Genomic DNA, 20226 nt, shown 5'->3' on the forward strand with positions numbered 1-20226 from the left:
GTGGTGTTTTCTCCTTCCTTTTTTCTTTTCTCTTTTCTATTGCAGACTCCATTCAGGTTTAGCATACTTGATATTTCATCGTGAGGTTTTTTCTTTTTCTTTTTTTGCAGAATCATCCATTGTGATTGATATGAGAGACTTCCATTAGAGGTGAATGAGAGACTTCTATTGCAAATTATACAAACTTTTTTTCAATGAAATTGTTATTGAGAGGCATGAGGTCATTGCTTCACCAAGTGCCTTAACTATGAATCTTAAATTCTTAATAAAATACTTGCAACTGATAAGAAGGGAAATGAAGATTGGAAACTTTATGGAGTATTAAGTCAAACCTTTTTAACCCACTACTACCATATTAGGTAGAGCTTGACAAGAAAGAATGAAAAGTATGCTCATTCCTGCAATTCATAAAAAGTAACTTGAGCAGCTATGTGTTGACCTAAGTTGGTGTAAGTAGAGGAAAACAAGCAAACACCAAGAAGGAAACTGAATATTGACCAACAACAAAAATGTATAGTTGTATGCAATATCTGAAAAAGCCATAGACATGTATGGAATTGCACCTAAAAGCTTTTTAAGCAGGGAATCATATATGACATCCGAAAGAGAAATACACCATTGATTAAAGGAAAAAAAATGCAACAACATCAAAATCTATAGAGAAGATACCTATGGGGATGAAGGTGAAATCTGCAATTCTTTGCTCAATGGTAATAATCTTATCTTGCCCCCTCAAAGGTTAAGGTATAAAAAAGGCAACTGTTTAATAGACTTGAACATGAGTGTTATCAGAAAATTAACCATGTAGAGTTGTTGATTTTGTGTCTCAAATTGCACTAATTTGTGAGGAAGAAAATGAAGGCAACACGCTCATTTTCCTTCATTTAGGACTGTGGTTGGCGTTGTTTTTCTATTGCATCTACACCAACTTCGGTCAGAATATCCCCACGAGGCTTGTCATTTCTAGAACTGCTAGAAGAGGTGCCCCAAGAACCTGAATACTCACTAACAACGTTTTTGCTCTCAACTCTAAATCTGCAAGTTTCATCCAAATTTGTTCTTCATGGCGACTAACCGATGTACTTGAAATCGATCCATAGTTCTCTCTGTCATCCACGCAAATCAATCCAATTTAAAAATCATATTCGGAGCCAAAATCCAATTTGAGATTCATATTTGGGTTAAAAATCCAATTTTTTGAAGCAAAAATACATATTCAAGGCAAATATCCAATTCAAGATCCGAGGCAAAAATTCAATTTGAGATTCATATTTGAAGCAAAAATACATATTCAGGGCAAATATCCAATTCGAGGAAAAAATCCAATTCGAGATCCTTATTTGGAGCAAAAAACCATATTCGGGGCAAAAATCGCATTCCAGATCCATTTTCAGGGCAAAATTTCATATTTGGGGCAAAAATCCAATTCCAAATCCATATTTACAGCAAACTTTTATGATTTTAGATATAATTTAGTAATTGAAACCATATCTGAGCAAAAAACCATAATAAATTTGTTAAAACATGTAAAATGGTAGACAGATTGGGTCATACAATCTAAAACAAAGTAATTCGACCCATTATCTATGATTGTCCAAGTTGTCCGCACATCTTCATCAAACATCTGTTCCATTCTTTTTGTTCATTTCGTCCAACCCTGGACAAGCAATCAAACATACCCACGAATAAAGGGTCATTGGTTTCATTCCCACCAATAAGAAAATACTTCATGGGAAAGGAGTCTCATGATCGTAAGTCCATCCTATGTATGAAAAATGCATAGGTAATTCTATTTACAAGGTAAATGCATGGTCATCATGAAAAGAAACTCATCATGACTATGGGCCTTACAGAAAAACGAAGTTGACATGTTTGTTTCTCTTGCATACGAAAAACGAAGTGTTTCATACATAAACCTGACGTGTAAATTAGGTGAAACAAACGACCTCTGAGGCATGTATGCTTAGATCTTATGGGATTCAAAATCATATGATTCCAACTTATATGGCGGACAATGTGATCTAGGGTCGCATGAAAAGTGAGTAAAATACCCCCAGTTTGATTTGAAATTGTAACCTAAGGATATGTTTGATGCGGTGTTCCATGCATCACGTAGAATGCCACATTGAACAAATAAGGGATGTGGCAAACACACGAAACACGTCCATCACATCCTTTTTATATGGTTATTTTTGTTCTACCCCCTCCCTCCAGTTACAGTTAGAACATGGATGGAAGAAATATTTAGAAAAAAAAAAGTTCGGGGAGGGGGAGGGTCTCTGTCTCTCTTAGCCAATGGGGTGAGGCCGACGAGGGTGAAGCAGCACTAGGTCCATCGACGTCGGTGGTGAAGCTGACAATGACTTCTTTGTTCTTCGTTCCTATCTCTCTCCCTTCTTTGTTGTTGTTCTTCTTTTGCTTTTTGTTCTTTTTTTTAAGGTATTTTTTTCATTAATTAGGATTTTTTTTCTTTGATTTTCATAGATTAGGTTTTTTTTTCATTGATTAGGGATTTGAATCAAATTCTTTAAATTAGGGCTTTTTGTAGTTAATTTGATTAAGGTTTTTATTTGATTTTCTCTAATTAGGGTTTTGAATCAAAAATTTTAAATTAGGTTTTTAATAGTTAATTTGATTAGAATTTTCTTTGACTTGATTAGAGTTTTTTTACTTTCTATGATTAGGGTTTTGAATAAAAAAATTTATAGTTAATTTGATTAGGGTTTAAATTAAGGTTTTTTATTTAATTTTATGGTTTATTTTTCTTATATTTTAGTGTTTTTTGGTTTATTTATGATTTATTTTCTTGCATTTTATGGTTTTATGATTTAATAGGGTTTGATAATTTGATTTTAGGGTTTATATTTTTATGATAAACTTTCATAATTAGATGTAATATGACATTGATTAAAACATTTATATAAAAAATATCAATTTTTATTATTTTCAAATTACTCAAATGTTAAACATTTTTTAGTTTTTAGATTCATTTCGAGAACTATATCTAGGGCTAAAATCCACAATAACATGTTAAAACACTCATATGGTTGGGTGGATCGAGTCGTACGATCCAAAATGAAGTTATCTTACTCATTATCTTCATGTGTTCATGTTGTCCTCACACAACGTAAAACAAACATTGAACACCAAGAACACTTCTTATACAGTCGAAACAAAAGTTTTTTTTTGACAAAAAAAACTGGGGTTAGGCAAACCCTTACCAGTTATACAGTTGAAACAATGCACCATTGACTCTTATTCCACTCTATCCACCGAAGGTGATGTGTAAACCAGGGTGACCTAAGGTGAAGGGATAAATAACAATAACAAAGGATGTTGTACCCTACAAGTGTAGTATATGTGGTGATGTTTACCACAATAAGCGGAAGCATACATAAAAGTATGTTTAAGTACTTCTTATTGCGAAATGAGTGTATTTGTGTATGCGTTTCTATGTGTGTACTTGTTAAGAAAGTTTGCTTCTATGTATTTATCAAGAGTTTTTTTTTAATGAACTGTTCCGATGTCTTATATCTTCTATGTGTATCTTAGGCCTTTCACGATATGCCACATAAAGAAAAACATGACAATAAGAAGAGAACCAAACCCCTAACCCGAAGTAAGGATCCATTTATGGTAAGATGTATAATGAAACAAATTATGTGTATATATAATTAGTAATACTACATCTACTTACTTATATTTAATTACAATTGATCATGAAAATATGTTAATGGCAACCAACCACAAGGATGTGAAGTTGTAGAGGTGTCTGAGTATGATTTATTCATGAACACTTTGTTGGCTAGTGATGTGTTAAGTTTGTATATTTGTTTGTTTGTTTATTACATTTGTATGTAGACTCATTTGAATTTAGCATAAACGTATCACATATAATGATTATGTAGAATTAATATAGATTTACAAAAAGACTTATTCAAAATCACAATCAAGATATGACAATAGAAAAGGAACAAACAAAGATCATTTAGCTTACCTCATATTTCTCAATGAGTCTCCAAAGTGACTGCCCTCTTGTTTTTCTATTGACTAATAGAAATTAACTGCTTAACATTGTTCACAACAAATGGTCAATATCCCAATATGAAAGAAGAGGCTCATTCTTTATTGGAGAACCAAAACATTCCATATGATTTTGAGGAATGTGATACTAACATTTATGTTTACACATTGCATGCTTACATTTATGTTTACACCACATACAATATGTGCTTATGTCTTGAACTTGATTTATATTACAGATTTTAATTCATCTCAACTGGAGTAATCAATGCTAGGTTACGTAGGAGATGACCATAAAAAAGAAAAAGTTTATGCTTTATAATTCTACGGAGACCACATATAATGTAGATAAGGATATCAAAAATATAGTACAAACTCATTACTTATTCAATAATATTTTACTTTTCTCTCATATTAGCTATGATTAATGTTGGATTGCAAGTTAATTTTTTTGTAGAGTACTTTAGCTACGATGCTTACTCTGATTGGATGGCTTGTCCCATGGATGGTAATCCTCAACAAAAAAATAAGTAATTACTTTGCACGTGTGTCTAAATACATATGTGTACATGTTGACTTTATATATGATTATACAAGATTGTTTGTGGTACATTTGTCTTGATGTACATGCTATATTTGGGCAGAAACATGAAACTCGATTTCACACATGTACATGTTTGTATGTCTTATTTTGTTGTGTTCTCATGATGTAAGCTAATTAGTTTTTTGCTAATAACATTTTTTTAGGTTGATACAATAAAGTTTAAGAAGCATATGGTCAAATATTATGAGAAAACAAGAAAGAAGAAAAATAAGAAAGCCCAAAAAAGGCAGAAGAATAGGCAACAAAGCAAAAATAACCGCAACACAAAACAAAGACAAGGAAAGTAAAGCCAACTACCATAAAAAGTCTAAAGGCTAAACAAAAGGTGGATGATGACAAACAAAAATAGAGGAGGAGGCACCAGAGGACCTTGATAAGGAAGTTGACACAAAGAAAATATGAAAAATTTTGAGTAATTGTTGACAATATTATAATTAAATGTTTTATGAATTATGTTGTAAATTATTTTGATTATATAGTTATGTACTTTTAATGCTTATTGTTACATTTATATAAAATTTACTTTGCTTTCAAAGTTATGCACTATTATATAATCATAAGTTATATAAAGTTATACACTAACAAATATATAGGTTACTTCACAAACAAAGGACATCAGCAAATAGATGCCTATGTTGCCTACGTTCACATGTATAGGTCATAGTTAAAAAATGGAGGACATTTGTATAAAAGCCTATGCTCACAAATTTATGTCATAGTTTGGAAACAGAGGACATCAAAAAATAGAAGCCTAGATTCGCAAATATAGGTCATAGTTCTAAAAAAGAGTACATCTACAAATAGATGCTTATGTTGCCTATATTTGCAAGTATAGGTCATAGTTAGCAAACAGAGAACATTCACAAACAGAAGCCTATGTTATCAAATATTGGTCATAGTTCACAAATAGAGCACATTCGCAAATAGAAGCCTATGTTCACAAATATAGGTCATAGTTCACAAATAGAGGACATCTACAAATAGAAGCCTATGTTCACAAATATAGGTCATAGTTCACAAAATGAGTACATCCATAAATATAAATTTATGTTAGAAAATATAAATCATAGTTCATAAAAGGAGTACATCCACAAATGAAAGTCTATGCTCATAAATATAGGTCATAAGCAAATGAAGGATATCCTCAAATACAAGCCTATGTTCGTAAATATAGGTCATAGTTCACAAAAGAAGTACATCCACAAATATAAACCTTTGTTCATAAATATGTGATGTGAACATCCTAACCTTCACAAGTTCATAATAAGGACAAGGTCCGCATATTCGAGTCATATATTTGCAGTTGTGGGGACCTTCGTGCATTATTTTCATGTGGATCTACTTTAAGTTTACAACAACTTAAAGTTGAAAAATGACATTCACAAATAAATGTTTTAGTTCGCAAATATGCTATGCGAATGTCTTGACCTTTGCAACTCTCAAAGGTGGACATCCCTAAATATATATTTACATTCACAAATATGGTTTCAGGTTCACAAAATATATTCATTGTATGTGAACCTCTTGTCTGCTAAAAAATGACTTCCACACACTCTTATATGCAAATGTCTTGAAGTTTACAATACTCTAATGTGAGAATGTCATCTAATTGATAATGTTAAGTCGTCAGTTGTGAATGTCTTGAGGTTCCCTTATTCTGATGTGTGAATGTCATCCAATTTGTAAGGTTGTTCTCAGTTGTGCATGTCGTAAGGTTCACACTGTTTGATGTGCGAATGTTGTTCAATTGATAAAGTTGTCCTCAGTTGCGAATGACCTGAGGTTTATAACTCTGTTGTGTGAATGTTCATGGTTTCACACACTCTGATGTGTATTTACATCTATACATTTATACATCCATTCATTCATTAAAAAATGAACATGCTCATACATATATTAATTTCATTCATTTAAAAATGAATTTGTTTATCCATACAATCATTTATTCAAAATGAACATGCTCATTATACATTCATTCAAAAATGAACTTGTACATTCATACAATCATTTATTCAAAATGAATCTGCTCACACATATATTCATTCATTCATTAAAAAATGAACCTATATATATATATTCATTTTATTCATTAAAAAATAAACTTGCTCATACAATCATTCATTCATATATTATAAAATGAATGAACTTGTTTTTATATTTATTTATTTATTCAAAATGAACTTGCTCATCCATATAATCTTTCATTCATTTATTCAAAATGAACTTGTTACAAACATTCACAGTATATATATTCCTGTTACAATTTGTATATACACCCACACATCCAAAGTATATACATTTACGCATCTAGCACATCCACATATCCACACATTCATAGTGTATACATTCAAACAATGAAACAAAAGTTTATACAAATAAAATAATATACAGATTATATATGTTTGTGAATGTATATATACAACAGAAACAAATAGAGGTGACTGTTGTGGAGGCTGCAACTACTGACATCATGCACTTAGATCCTCAAGCTTCCTATCTTTGTCAGAGAACAACGCTGCCTGAGTATCTGAAATCTCTTGTAGACTATGTATAATGATGTCCTTACTAGAGAGATTTATATCCTTTGCTTCAAGAATATCCTGCTGCCTAAATGTTTCAACTCTTGCAAGAGCTAAGTTTGCACTCTTTTCACTTTTGTCCCTTCATTGATTATGTCTCATTGCCCCTATATGTTGCTTCTCCTTTCATTTGTAATCAAAGCATATATATATAAGTGCACGAGAAAGTAAATTTCTAATGAAAGTAAATTTGTAAACATAGTTAATATATGTATGAGTGCATTACCATGTCAATGCCCCTCTTCATTATTGAACTATTGAGTGTAAGCAGGTATACTCATATGACGATGGAGGTTCATAGAATACAAAATGATGTCATCACCACTGTTGGGCCAATTTTCAAGTTCATAAGAGAATAATGTGGGGGTAATCATTTGAACCATCCTTCAAATAGCGAATACACTTCTGCTAATGACAGGAGGGTAACAAGGTTGTTGTTGAGCATCTTCAAATAATCGATCCACTCAGCTGGCCATTTGGCGTTCAAATTCATGCAACTAAATGTCCTTCCTCATGAGGTCCATATCTTGGACAACCATATCTTCCTCTACTATACCTTCTCCGTAGGGGAACCATGTTACATAATGAAGTTTCATTCATAATTAGTCATATATTGTATTATTTATAAAAATATAACTTTTTCAACATATACTTACATGTTCTTCGGTCAATACACAACTTTTTTTCATCTTCTTCTTCTTCTCTAGTATGTGACTTGGTCTCATATAAAAATACATGAAAAATGAGAGACTGAGTCATGACGAAGGGGCCTTCCAATAGATATGTGCTCTCATATCCAAACCTATAAGGGTCAATACATATATTAATACATAAATTAGTACATAAAGATAACAAAATCATATTTTCATATCAATCAAATCAAATAAATATTTGTATCTCCAACAATACCAACATGCCAGTCAGTTTTTTTTTCACACTTCATTTGACTCAATGTTGCATACAAGTGTGCAAGCGAAGTTGTTCTCCATGCAAATTCAACGACACAATCTAGGTCTTGCAGCAATTTCACATATGATGCATGAATCATTTTTCCATCACCGTCGATAAACAAACATGTACTAAAGAAGTAGAATAAGAATGCTCTCAATTCATTTCCTACCCTAGGACCGACATTTCCTCCAACACATGGTATCTTCTCCTTCATTCTTCTTGCCTTGTTGTTGTTATATGTCTTTTTCAACCATGACAACTTCAACATTTCACCTTCGAATGCATTCTCGGGATCTCACAATAAAACTTCATATTAAGTACTTCAAATCTTCAAACTGAGGTGCATTCACTAGCTCCCCATGGCACTTTAGTTCAGTGATGAGTGTCACGTCTTTCAAAATAATGGTAATCTCAAAATTAGAGATCTTAAATGTGTTGGTTGCCAATTTTTTCATAGCGTGAGCTCCAAGAATTTTTTAAAATGCAATTAATATAACCAGTCATTCTCTTCCTCCAATAGTGTTAAGAACCATAAATGTGCTTGGAACTAGTAAAACTAATACATAAAGCATGTTAGATCCTTCAACCCTTGAGTCTGCAAATCCTACAATCACAATAAAATTTGGATGAAAACAGTCAAATATCACAATTTATAGGAAAACATATAACTTAAAATTTGATATAAATTCACATTTCAAATTCAAAACCAAACACACAATTGAAATTCAAATTTACATCCATATATAAAGTCACCATTTAATTTTAAATGCAACTTTAAAATTCAAAACTAATATCTTCAAATCCAAACTTACAAAAATTTAAATTCAAATGTAGCCTTAAAATTCAAATTATAATCTAAGTAAAAAATTTAATTTGAAATTCAAACTCATTTTTGAAATTAAAATTAAAATTCTAAATTAAAATACAAATTTAAATTCAAGTTTCATATGAAAATCTATACTCATAACCCAAAATCAAATTTAAATTAAAAAACAAAGTTCATATTCATTATTTAAATTCGGTTACAAGCCCATAATTCTAATTCTAATTTAAACTCACAATTCCAATTTTGTTCGAAGTTTAAAATTTATCTAAAAATCAAATTCAAACTCAAATTAGTTAAAAGTTTAAATTCAAAGCTTAAAAATTAAAATCCAAATTTAAGCAAAAACTCTTCAAAATACAAAGTTCATAATCTAGATATCCCTTTTGTAAAATTAAGTTTCAATTTCAACTCCAAACTCAAGTCAATTCCAACTCGAACTTCAAATTATAAGCTTATAAACTAGTTTTATTACACATTCAATTTATAATGTAAAATTCATTTGAAATTAAAACTCAAACTCAAATTCACACTCAAATTAATCAATGAATTGAAATAATCAAACTAGTTATCTTGCAAACATGCTTCACATGCACATACACACATATGTCAATTTAATGAATGCATATCTATACTCAGACTAGTTATCTTAAAAATATATTTCACATATATGACAAATTAATCAATGAATTGCATATTCAAAATAGTAATCTTATATTACATGCTTCACACACACGTAATATTTTACATATTAAATTACAAGAATCAACACACACACACACACACACACACACACACACACACACACACACACATATATATATATATATATATATATATATATATATATATATATATAACAATTTAATAAATGATTGAATATAATATTGAAAATATTTTATAAACATATTGCACACAATAACTAATGAAGAAAGTATCAGTCTATAAGCACTGGACCTTCTTTGCCACTGCAACCTCTTTCTCAGAGCATGCACTTGCACCTTCAATGATTGATATTTTACCTCTTCAGACTCCTCAGCATCCTTCTGCGCACTCCACCCTAGCATTTTCCTTTTTGTTGAGGCACCTCCTTTGCAAAAGAAACCCCACTCTCCTTCTCCTTCGATTGATGACCATCAACATCATTAACCACCTCAGCATCTTTTTCACCTCTATCATAACATTCTTCCCTTGTTGAGGTACCTCCTCCGCCCTTCCCTAGTGTCTACACAATCCATTTGCATCCCACTACTACCACTAAGGGGCTACACATCCTGCTTCCTCAAGCTGGACATTGAGGTTAGCAATAACCAAAGACTCAATCAATGGTTCATTCAACTTCTTCACCACTGACTGCATACATGAATCTTCCTCCTTAGATGCTTATGGGATGGGTGATATGATTTTGGCCACAGGCTTCTCACCTTTTCTTTTGTAATACTTTTGGCCACTGAAAGTGTTGACTACTTCTTATTTGAGCGCAACTTTCTGAGACTCAACTTACTCATGTTGCATTTATTGTGGTATATGTTGAGCACCCATACTTATGAACACAGAGTAGGTTCCTTCTCCATCCATGTGTTAAGCCTCCTCTATACTAGATAATAACTCTGATCAATCAATGGATAAATTTTCTGTTCTTTTGTATGCTCTATTTCATCAGTAGATATTGATGTAGGTGTTGTTGACTCCATGATAGTCTCTTCAATCATCATTTTCAATAAATGAAGATTTTCTTATAAAAACAAAATGAACAAACTGATGATTTAAAAAACATTTTTAAAACTAACAAAAGTAGGCATCAATTCTTTACATTAAACACAACATCAAATATTGCATATGCCAAATCATATGCATTGTAATAAGATGAAGCAAACAATATATATTAATTAAATTAAAGACAAAAGGTTCACTATTAGACTTTTCTTTTTCATTTTTCTTTTTAAAAATACAATCATCTAAATAAGAGATCAATTTTAATAGCAATATGTATAATATTTTATGATCATGAAATGATAGGAAAAAAATAATTTATAATAAAAAGAAAAGAAAATACTAAAAAAAAATAAAAAAAAAATCATGACATTGATTGGTTCACTATGTTTTCAATTATGTAAAATTGAATAAGATCAAGAACCTTTTGCCAACTTTCAGAAACTCTTATTCATTTAATATTTCTCATAAGAGGTTCTATGAAAAAGTATAAGCTCATAAGCATGATATTTAGAATCCATCAATCAGTTCTAAAAAATAACTATATTAAATAAATTTAATAATAAAAAATAAAATCAATACACTTCTCAAAAACAACAATTTTAATGGTCAATACACTAAATACAATTTTTTTTGTAGTGTAAAGCACATGGGCACATCAGATAAACAACCACATAAAAATTAAAACACACCAAATTATGAAAACACTAAAAACATAGACTCAGATGAAAATGAATTAAATAAACAAAAAAATAAAATAAGCTATTGAAAATGTAAAGAGAATTTGAGTTCTATACAATTCTTTGACAAAATAACTGATTCGTGCCACTATTCAGTTAAAATAACCGATTTATGCCAAAAAACTTAAAAAATAATTATTTTGGCTATTAAAGATGTGCTTACTGGAATAACCCATCACCGAAAAAGTACTACAAAAAATAATTGTTGAAAAATTGACAAATTTTTTTGCAAGAACACAATGGAACAAAAGGGGTTTGGAAACTACAAACAATGCCTAAAATACAAAAAAAACCCTAAAATACAAACCATCACTTTTAAAAAAATGAAGAGTCACATTTAATACTCGTACAAATATTCATAAAAACATGAAGAGGTTCATATTTAAGTCTTGAAAAAATTTGCAAATCTCATGTCAAACATGCAAATGTTAAAAAAATCAATAAATGGGGTACACGATGGACATATAAAAAGGATGTTAACGAATCATCTTGCAAACATCACTTGAAGGTCCGCAAATAAATATATTCATTACAAGTATTTGCAAATGTCAGCAAACATTTGTGAACATCCTTAAGAAGTATTTACTTAAAAGGATGCTTGCATGTTATATTCATAAAGGTAGTATTGTATTTGCGAAAGTCTCATCAAAGGGCGAACGTTGAAACATTCACATGTATTTGCAAATGTCACACATTTGCAAAACTCCTTGAGAAGAGTATTCACTTAAGTGAGGTTTACAAACTATATTCGCAAAGGTTATACTATATTTATAGATGTTCACAAAATCTCCTTTTTATTGAAAAGTTGCAAACTTCTTACAAAGTACCTATATATCGTGCGAACCTTAATAGGTTTGCATGTGCAAAGGGCAAAAATATTCTAAAAAAATTAGGCATATGCAATCTTGGATATGCAAAATTTTTTGTCAAATTGCTAGGTATTTCGGAAAGCACACAATTTTGCAAAGACAGTATGGTCATTTTGCATTGGTTCTTTCCCTTCCCTTCCCTTGCTACTGGGATTGCCTAATCTGATGTGGTGATTCCATATCAGAAGATTTTGGGTTGTAACCACACACAACCATGAGCATATTATATTTATTTTTCACAGCAAAATTCACACACTATACAAATAGCAACAGCCGGGACCAACTGCATGACGATTCAACAGCCTGGTCATTATGTATCAGCATTCAGCTCTTCTGCTGCTGCATGGCTGAACTGAGCAACATATGGCTTATAAGATTCTTGTCTTAAGCCCTATGGATCGGATATCGATTTTGAAGGGTTCATCCACATCAGGTGGTAATCTTCTTGGGAAGTTAACAGATGCTGCTACGCGCACTGTTGTGTACTTTCCAATTTTCAGCAGGTGCTCATCAAACTCCAGACCTGGCAATCCAAATGAAGTAAAAGGCATCTTATTTTTAAAAAGCAAAAGACGGTTCTCACAGGAATAATGTCTTCCAAAACAGGCAAGTATAGTAAAATATGCAGCATCATTAATCTACCTATGCTACAAGATGCTGATTCAAGGTTAGGACATTGATTAAACGTACCTCCAGGTGTCAAGTGGAATCCAGACCCAACTTCATTATAGAAGTTCACCATCAATTGTGAGGAAGGGGAGTTCCACATATTCTCGAGATCAGAAAGAGGAATTCTTCAGAAAATAGAACAAAAGACATCAGATAAAGATAATAAAGTTAATCAGATAGTAATTTCAAAATCTACACAAAGTGAAAGATTGAAAGGCAGGGATGACGGGTGTGCTTTTTGCTTATTGATTCACATGGTGGTAATTCCCCAAACTGTAGAGTAGGTTTCTTGGAAGACAACATGGTCATGAAGATGATATCGAGTGAAGTTTTCTCCAACCATGCAGATGCATCTAAAGAAGCATTCCCCTAAACATTTGGAATCTATTATTGCTTGGCTGCCAAAAGGATCTTCACGTTGATTATCTAAAGCAAGTGATCACTACCAGTAACAAGACAAACAAAGGGTACAATAGGGTGGATTATTTTTTAATTGCAGTGGCCTAAAGCAAATAAACTTCCAAATGTCCTCTATCAGGTAGCTCACTGTAACTTTCTTTGTTGACCTAGAAACTGTTGCAGAAGCAGAATTCATACCATTAAGAAACTGTGAAGTAAAAACATTGTGGACCAATTCATTCATCCAAAATGCCAATTTTCATGTGGAACCAAAAAACTTTCAAAGGCAAGAATGGTCATACCCACAAGTAAATTTGTATAAACACTTCAGAATTCCAACAGATCTGGTCCAGTATATAGATGCCTAGGTGGATATGTAGTGAAAAGATAAAACTTCTCAGCAAGGTACAGCTCCCCAATGACTTCAGAGGCTCATACAAGAGTAGATGTAGGGCATGTATGTTAGTTTTTTCTCATACCTTAAAAGAGGAGCAAATTCTCTGGTATTCAAATCAGTACATATTTTTAAACCAAGAGCAACCTCATTGTTGGGGAGTAAAAACCAGGCTTTGTTTTGACACAATCCCTGGCAACTTTCCTCCCCTCTTATGCAGGCCTGTATTTGTTAAAATGTAAGCTATATATATTATAAGGGTAAACCCGATACGGGTAAAACTGTCTTTTCACCTTTTATGCATATTCATATTTTTTAATATGATTGTAATTATTTTTTACTTTTTCTTTTTTCTTTTTCTTTTTTATCTTTTCTAGCCTTGGGGGGGGGGCCATTTCATAGACGTTGGGCCCCTCCAACGGTCACAATATGAGTGGAGGCCCTCCAAGGTGTCCCTCTTGTATAAATAGGGGTTATCTCCCCTTTATAAATGTTAAGCTTTTTAGCAAAAGCTCTCTGTTTTTTAATAAAGATTCTATATTATTTTTATGCCTTTGTGCATTTGTGATCTATTTGTGCATACTTCTCACATTGAGAACTTAGTATTCTTGTGCATATAGTCTCCTTGAAGATTTTTTCACATGGTATCAGAGCTTGGTCTCTAAAAGAATTGCTCGTGCATTACCTCATTCCGGTGGTTGCCTCGAAAAGTGTACTCATATTTTCTCCTTGCATTTTGGCGTGAAGAGCTTCTATATCTCATTTCTAATGAAGTACACCACATCAAGTAAGCTTAAAAGACCCGTTGTGGTAAGTGCTTCTACTCTTGAAGTCTTGTCTTTTCTCTCGTAAAGCTTCTCAATGGTGAAAAAAGATTCTTACTTTTTCCTTGGTTTCAAACTCAATGGGTCAAACTATCATGTTTGGGCCAATAATATAGACTCACATCAAAGGAAAGGGTCTTTGGGGTTATATCCAAGGAACGATCCCGAAACCCGAACCAAAAATCACTATAGTGGAAAAGGAGGAAATAAAAGTTCTTGATTGAGAGGAAATGACGAAAGCATTTGAAGAATATAGCAAAAAGCATGAAGAATGAGAGATGAAAAATTATAAAATTCTCTCATGGATTTTCTCTTCCGTTGAGACTAGAATCAATGCAAATATTTTAAAATTCAAAAAAACGTCTAAAGTTTAAGAATATTTTGAGAGGATGTATACCTCAAGAGATTTATCCCACAAGTACTATCTCCAAAAAAGGGCCTTGACCCTTCAACAAGGCAAATTGACCATTAGAGAATATTTTGCCGAATTATCTATTTGGAATGAGCTTGCTATGCTTGAACATAAATGGAGTGGAGAAGCCATTGAGCTTCGACACAAACAATTGGAAGAAGATCATTTTTTTAAAATTTTTTAAACGGGCTTAGACCCGAATTCAAACAAATAAGATCTTCCCTATTGCCCTCTTTCACTTCTCCACCACGTGAAGATGTTCTCACTAAATTAAGTGGAGAAAAAACTCGATTGGGTATCATTAAAACAAACCCTAGTGTTCTTGCTATGCCTCTAAACAAAGATGAAAATGAAGAAGCATATGCCGTGTCTAAATCGAGGAATAACTTGAAGACTTATAAACCCCCACATTTTAACAAATTTCAAAATCAAGGAGCAAGAGAAGATGACGACCAAAATAGAAGGTACCAAAGAAAAGACTATAGTAAGATTATTTGTCATTTTTGCAAAGAACTAGGTCACATTAAACCGGTTTGTCCAAAGTGAAAGAAAATGGTGGCCATGTCCATGACATTTCAACCAAATAAAGAAAAATGACCATCCATATCCAACAATGGATCCTTATCACTAAATTAAATTCTGGAAGCTCTCCAACCTCTTATCAAGGGATCTATCTCCGGAGCCGCCATGTCTACATTCTCTCCTCCCAGTAAGATTTTCTGGCTTTTAGATTCGGGTGCCTCCTTTTATATGACTCCAAATGCTTTTGCTCTTTCCGAATACACAAAAAACTCATCTCCCACTTTTGTCTCAACCGCCAATGGTGCTTTTTTTGAAATTGAAGGATTTGAAAATTTTGAAAGTCAATTTTTTTTATTCCTAAAATTAGATTCATACCTAAGTTAAATTTAAATTTACTTTCGGTTTCTCAACTATCGAACCATGGGTGTGATATCAAATTCTCATCTAATAAATGTTGGTTACAGAATCGCCAGTCCAGGAAGTTGATTGGGGAAGGCTCTAAGAAATGAGATCTTTTCTACGTGAAATTTCTTCAAATTCTAAAACTCTTTTTGTAATATTGCCCAACATAAAAACATAAATGTTTGGCATAAGCGACTTGGGCATCCCAATATTGTCAAGCTTTCTTATTTACATTTTGTTAAAGATCTATGTAAAGATGATTTCACTTGTAATGATTGCATTCTTAGAAAAATGAGAAGCTTACCTTTTGAACAAAAAACTATGTTTACAACCAAACCTTTTGAAATTGTGCATTCGAATGTATGGGGACCGACACCCGTTGTATCTAAAGGAGGATTCACTTATTATGTTATTTTTGTTGATGGTTATTCTAGATTTTTTTAAATATATTTTCTTAAGCATAAACATGAGGTCTTTGCATCGTTTAAGACATATCATATGATGATTAAAAATCAATTTAACAGTAACTTAATTCTTAGAACTGATTCTGAAGGAGAACATATTTCAAATTATTTTAAAAATTATTTTGAAAATTATAGAATTGTTTATCAAAGATCTTGTCTCAAAACACTTCAACAAAATGGTCTAGCCGAAAGAAAACATATGCATATTATTGAGACAATTAGAACTTTGTTTATTTCTCAAAACATTCCTAAAATATTTGAGGCCGAGGCGGCCCTTGCATCCGTTTATCTCATAAATCGTCTTCCTTCAAAAATTTTAAATAAAAAATCTTCTTTTGAAATTCTATACCAAAAAGAACCCGATTACAATAGGTTAAGAATCTTTGGATGCAAATGTTTTGTTTTTACCGATAAAAATGACAAACTTTCACCAAAAACTATTCTTTATGCATTTCTTGGATATTCTGACACTAAAAAAGGTTCTAGATGCTATAATGTTAAGAATGATAAACTATATATTTCTAGGAATGTGACTTTCTTAGAAAATGTTAGTGGTTTTGAAGAATGTGAATCTCATAAGAAGAAGATGGATTACTCTTTCTTGTTTGAGTTATTGTCTAGAGAAGATGATATTTCTAGCGATGCTAAACTCTTATATAATGATTTTAGTGATAACGAAAATATAGATGAAAATAACAACTCTTCTTATCAATTTATCGATCATCCTATAGAAGAAAGAACATCTAGTGACCCCATCACCTATACACATAGATATACAAATAATTTTAGAAGTGCAATTGAAAAATATAGTGAATCTAGTGAATCTTTCTCAATAAATAATCCTCGGAGAACTAGAAAAAACCCTTCTAGATTTATTTCTTATGGATCCTTCTCACCTAAACATAGAGCATGTCTTAGTGTTATACATTCATATATAGAACTTAAAAGTTTTGAAGAAGCCAAGAAAATGATAGAGTGGATGAATGCAATGGATAATGAACTTAGAGCTCTTAGGAAAGCCATCACTTGGGAATATCAAGATTTACCTAAAAGAAAGAAATCAATAGAATGTAGGTGGGTTTTCAAAGTTAAAACCAAGAGTGACGGGTCTCTCGAGAGATATAAAGCGCGTCTTATCGCCAAAGGGGTATAGTCAAGAATATGATATTGATTATGATGAAACTTTTGCCCTGGTTGCGCGAATGGTTACTATTAGATGTCTAATTATGATTGCATCTATTAAACAATAGAACATATATCAAATAGATGTTAAAAATGCTTTCTTAAATGAAGATCTACATGAAGAAGTTTATATGGATGCTTCTCCGGGTATGAATGTGCCTAAAGGTAAAGTCCTTCGCCTACGAAAAGCCCTTTATGGGTTGAAACAAGCACCCAAGGCTTGGTATGATAGATTTACCAGTATAATGGTAGAAAATGGTTTTGCTTCATGTTACACTGACACTGCTCTATTTGTCAAGAACTCTGATGCAGGTATTGTAATTTTGTTAATATATGTTAATGATATGTTGATCACAGGTAATGATGAAGTAGGAATTAAGAATATCAAGTCTACTCTAAACGAAAAAATTGAAATGTCAAACTTAGGATTTCTGACATATTTTTTGGGTATTGAAATTACCCATTCTCACAGGAGTTACTTTTGTCTCAAACTAAACTTGCTTGCGAGGTTATTGATAGGTTAGGCATTTCAGATGACAAAACTTGTGAAACTCCTGAAATAATAGAAACAAAAATGAAGATTGATAAAAGAGATTCTTCTAGAAAATCCTATTCCTTATAGGCAACTCATTGGTTCATTGATGTATCTTAACATCACCAGGTCAGATATCTCTCATGCAGTGCATGTTGCAAGTCAATTTCAACATGCCCCTACTTCAGTTCATATGAGCGTTGTTTTTTGGATTATCAGATATATGAAAGGGTCCATAAATAAATGAGTATTTCTATCTTCATCTTCTAAGTTAAATTTAATTGCGTATATAGATTCTGATTTTTCGTTGGGGCGTTCCCTACTGAGCGACGCGTTGTACTCTATAGGCCCGGAGGAAGTGATAAATGGGCAAGGGTTGCTATGTCGTCGCCCGAAAGCGACACGTCACACCAGTGCCCGGGTATGGTGTCAAATAGGCAAGGGTTCCCTCACTTTGTTGGACGGGTGGGGGTAAAGAAGTTAGTCCAAGACCATAAAATTAGGTTAGCCACTTGGAACATAGGATCTTTAACTGGTAAGTTGGTAGAGTTAGTAGATGTTATGTGTAGGAGAAAGATTGATATTTTATGTCTACAAGAGGCCAAATTGGTAGGTGAGAAAGCAAAAGTGATAGAACCTTGGGGATATAAGATTTGGTATACAGGAATAAATAGGAATAGGAATAGGAATAGGAATAGGAATGGAGTAGGGATTGTTATGAGTCGTGAGTTTATAGATAATGTAGTTGAGGTCCGTAGGAAGGGTGATAGGATTTTACTTATTAAATTAGTATTAGGTTCGGATATTATTAATATTATTAGTGTTTATGCACCTCAAGTAGGTTTAGATGATTTCATTAAACGTCAATTTTAGGAAGATTTAGATGGAGTAGTACAAGGGATATCTTATGGAGAAAGGCTTTTCATCGACGGTGACCTTAATGGGCATGTAGGCATTAGTAGGGATGAATTTGAGAGTATCCATGGAGGCTATGGTATAAGAGAAAGAAACGAAAGTGAAGAAAGCATTTTAGATTTTGGTTTGTCTTATGATATGATCTTAACAAACACTTGGTTTAGGAAGAGGGAGTCTCACCTAGTAACATTTAAAAGTGGGGTTAAAACGAGTCAACTAGATTTTTTCCTACTTAGAAAGAGAGATAGGGGTGTTGCATCGATTGTAAGGTTATACCAGGAGAAAGTGTAGCTACACAACATAGAGTCTTAATTTTAGATCTTAGAATTAGACAATGCCGCATAAGGGATAGACATAGGATAGATCCTAGAATTAAGTGATGGGCACTGAAAGGAGCTAAGCAAGGAATGTTTGTAGAGCAGGTAGTTAAGGAAGTTGATTGGTGTCTCGAGGAGGATTCAGAATCAATGTGGAATAAGATAGCAGGTGGCATGAGAAAGGTGGCTAAGGAGGTATTGGGTGAGTCTAAAGGCGGTGCACCTTTAGGTAAGGATACATCGTGGTGGAACGAGGATGTCAAATTAGCTATTAAGGTTAAAAGAGAGTGTTATAGAAAACTAAGTAAGAGTCGTGATAATGAGAATTTGGAGAAGTATATGATAGCAAAGAAGGAAGCTAAAAAAGTAGTTCGAAACGCGAGGGATAAGGTATATAAGGAGGTTTATGACAAGTTGGATACCAAAGAAGGCGAGAAAGATATTTATAGGCTTGCAAAGATGAGAGATAGGAAATCGAGGGATCTGAGTAATGGTTAGATATATCAAAGATGAAATGCAAAGGGTTTTAGTCAAAGATGAGGAGATTAAGGAGAGATGGAAAGATTATTTTGATAAGCTATTTAATGAAAGTCATGCTCAAGATCTTGGAGACTTTTTCATTCATTTTCAAGAGATGAATCATGACTTCATGCGCAAGATTCAAAAGAAAGAAATTGCATAGGCTTTGAAGAAAATGAAATCAAGAAGGGCAGTTGGCCCAGATGGTATACCTATCGAGGCTTGGAAATGCTTGGGAGAGAAAGGTTTAGAATGGTTGACAAATCTTTTTAACAAGATTTGGCGAACAAATAAGATGCCTAATGAGTGGCGAAAGAGTACTTTGGTGCCTCTATATAAGAATAAGGATGATATACAAGATTGCACAAACTAT

General features: G+C 32.6%; 1 protein-coding gene across 1 annotated transcript in view; it reads right to left on the reverse strand.

Annotated features, from left to right (window-relative positions):
* Positions 1 to 12290: 12290 nt before the first annotated feature.
* LOC149839457 (uncharacterized) overlaps positions 12291 to 20226 on the reverse strand; it is a 30988-nt gene continuing 23052 nt past the window's right edge. The window contains exons 3-4 of the mRNA XM_090004133.1: positions 12993 to 13096; positions 12291 to 12825 (exon numbers count right to left, since the gene is read on the reverse strand). Coding sequence (XP_089860259.1) covers positions 12671 to 12825; positions 12993 to 13096 — 259 coding nt within the window. The 3' untranslated portion in view covers positions 12291 to 12670. The remainder of the gene's footprint in view (positions 12826 to 12992; positions 13097 to 20226) is intronic.

This window comes from Nuphar pumila, chromosome 4, assembly GCF_984573655.1.
Source record: "Nuphar pumila chromosome 4, dmNupPumi1.hap1.1, whole genome shotgun sequence".
In the NCBI taxonomy this organism is placed as follows: domain Eukaryota; kingdom Viridiplantae; phylum Streptophyta; class Magnoliopsida; order Nymphaeales; family Nymphaeaceae; genus Nuphar; species Nuphar pumila.